Source organism: Sinocyclocheilus grahami, unplaced genomic scaffold (genome assembly GCF_001515645.1).
Source record: "Sinocyclocheilus grahami isolate Dianchi unplaced genomic scaffold, SAMN03320097.WGS_v1.1 scaffold42.1, whole genome shotgun sequence".
NCBI classification, from domain to species: Eukaryota; Metazoa; Chordata; class Actinopteri; order Cypriniformes; family Cyprinidae; genus Sinocyclocheilus; species Sinocyclocheilus grahami.
The window spans coordinates 1,823,272-1,824,104 of NW_015505221.1; the positions used below are offsets into that span (position 1 = coordinate 1,823,272).

The window sequence follows — 833 nt, forward strand, 5'->3', positions numbered from 1 at the left end:
AGCCTAACTGGATGGTGAAATTTTGATAAAGTAATGGGTTTGTTGCATTACTGTAAAATGAATGCATATGAGAGTACTATGATATCTTTCACAGGGTCCATAATACCTGAGTGTAGTAGCAGAAAGGTGAAACTAGAAAACAGGTCTCTCATAGATTACCGCTGGAATGTTGGACATGACCCTCTCTCTAAACAAGTAGCACTTTCTCTCTTGGCTGGGTAAGAGCACTGTAAATCATAGTGAGGTCAGGTCAATGTACCGTTCAGCAGATCCGTGGGAGGAAGTTCAATGGTCAGGTGTTGATTTTATCCATTGTGGGAGAGGAGCAATAATTCAGGTCCTTTGTTTTGATGCTTCATGAGACCATTTTATGTTATATGGTTACTGTTAAACTGTTATGAAAATATTAACTCAACCTTGATGTTTGTTTTTTAAAAGTTTTGATGTTTTGTTTTCAGATGTCCATCAAGAAGAGGCATGGAGGCGCAGGTGAGTTCTCATTTTCCTTTATGTATCAAACTGGGCTGGCAATAAGACATGTTTGGATGTAATAGGCACAGTAATGTTTTTTGGTGCATTTATCAGACTGGGTAAATGCGTTTGACATTTGAGGTGTAAAAGAACCTCTTGTCATGCAGTTTCTGAAAGTTATAGGCCTATATAAACTTGTATCCCCTACATTAAGATATCCTACATATTTTTTTCTAATCAGTTAAGAGATGTTCACTAATTAGACCAGTTTATTGTTGAGCTCTTTAATACTTGGACAAGGTTTATCAGATTTTTAGCGAGAAGTTGTTTGAATTGCTTCTTAATGTAATTAAATGACTGAA

General features: G+C 36.4%; 1 protein-coding gene across 1 annotated transcript in view; it reads left to right on the plus strand.

The window, feature by feature from the left end:
* Positions 1–833, plus strand: part of LOC107582248 (stAR-related lipid transfer protein 13-like) — a 101,409-nt gene that overhangs the window by 39,306 nt on the left and 61,270 nt on the right. Inside the window, exon 5 of the mRNA XM_016268016.1 lies at positions 459–489. Within this exon, the coding sequence (XP_016123502.1) occupies positions 459–489 (31 nt within the window). The remainder of the gene's footprint in view (positions 1–458; positions 490–833) is intronic.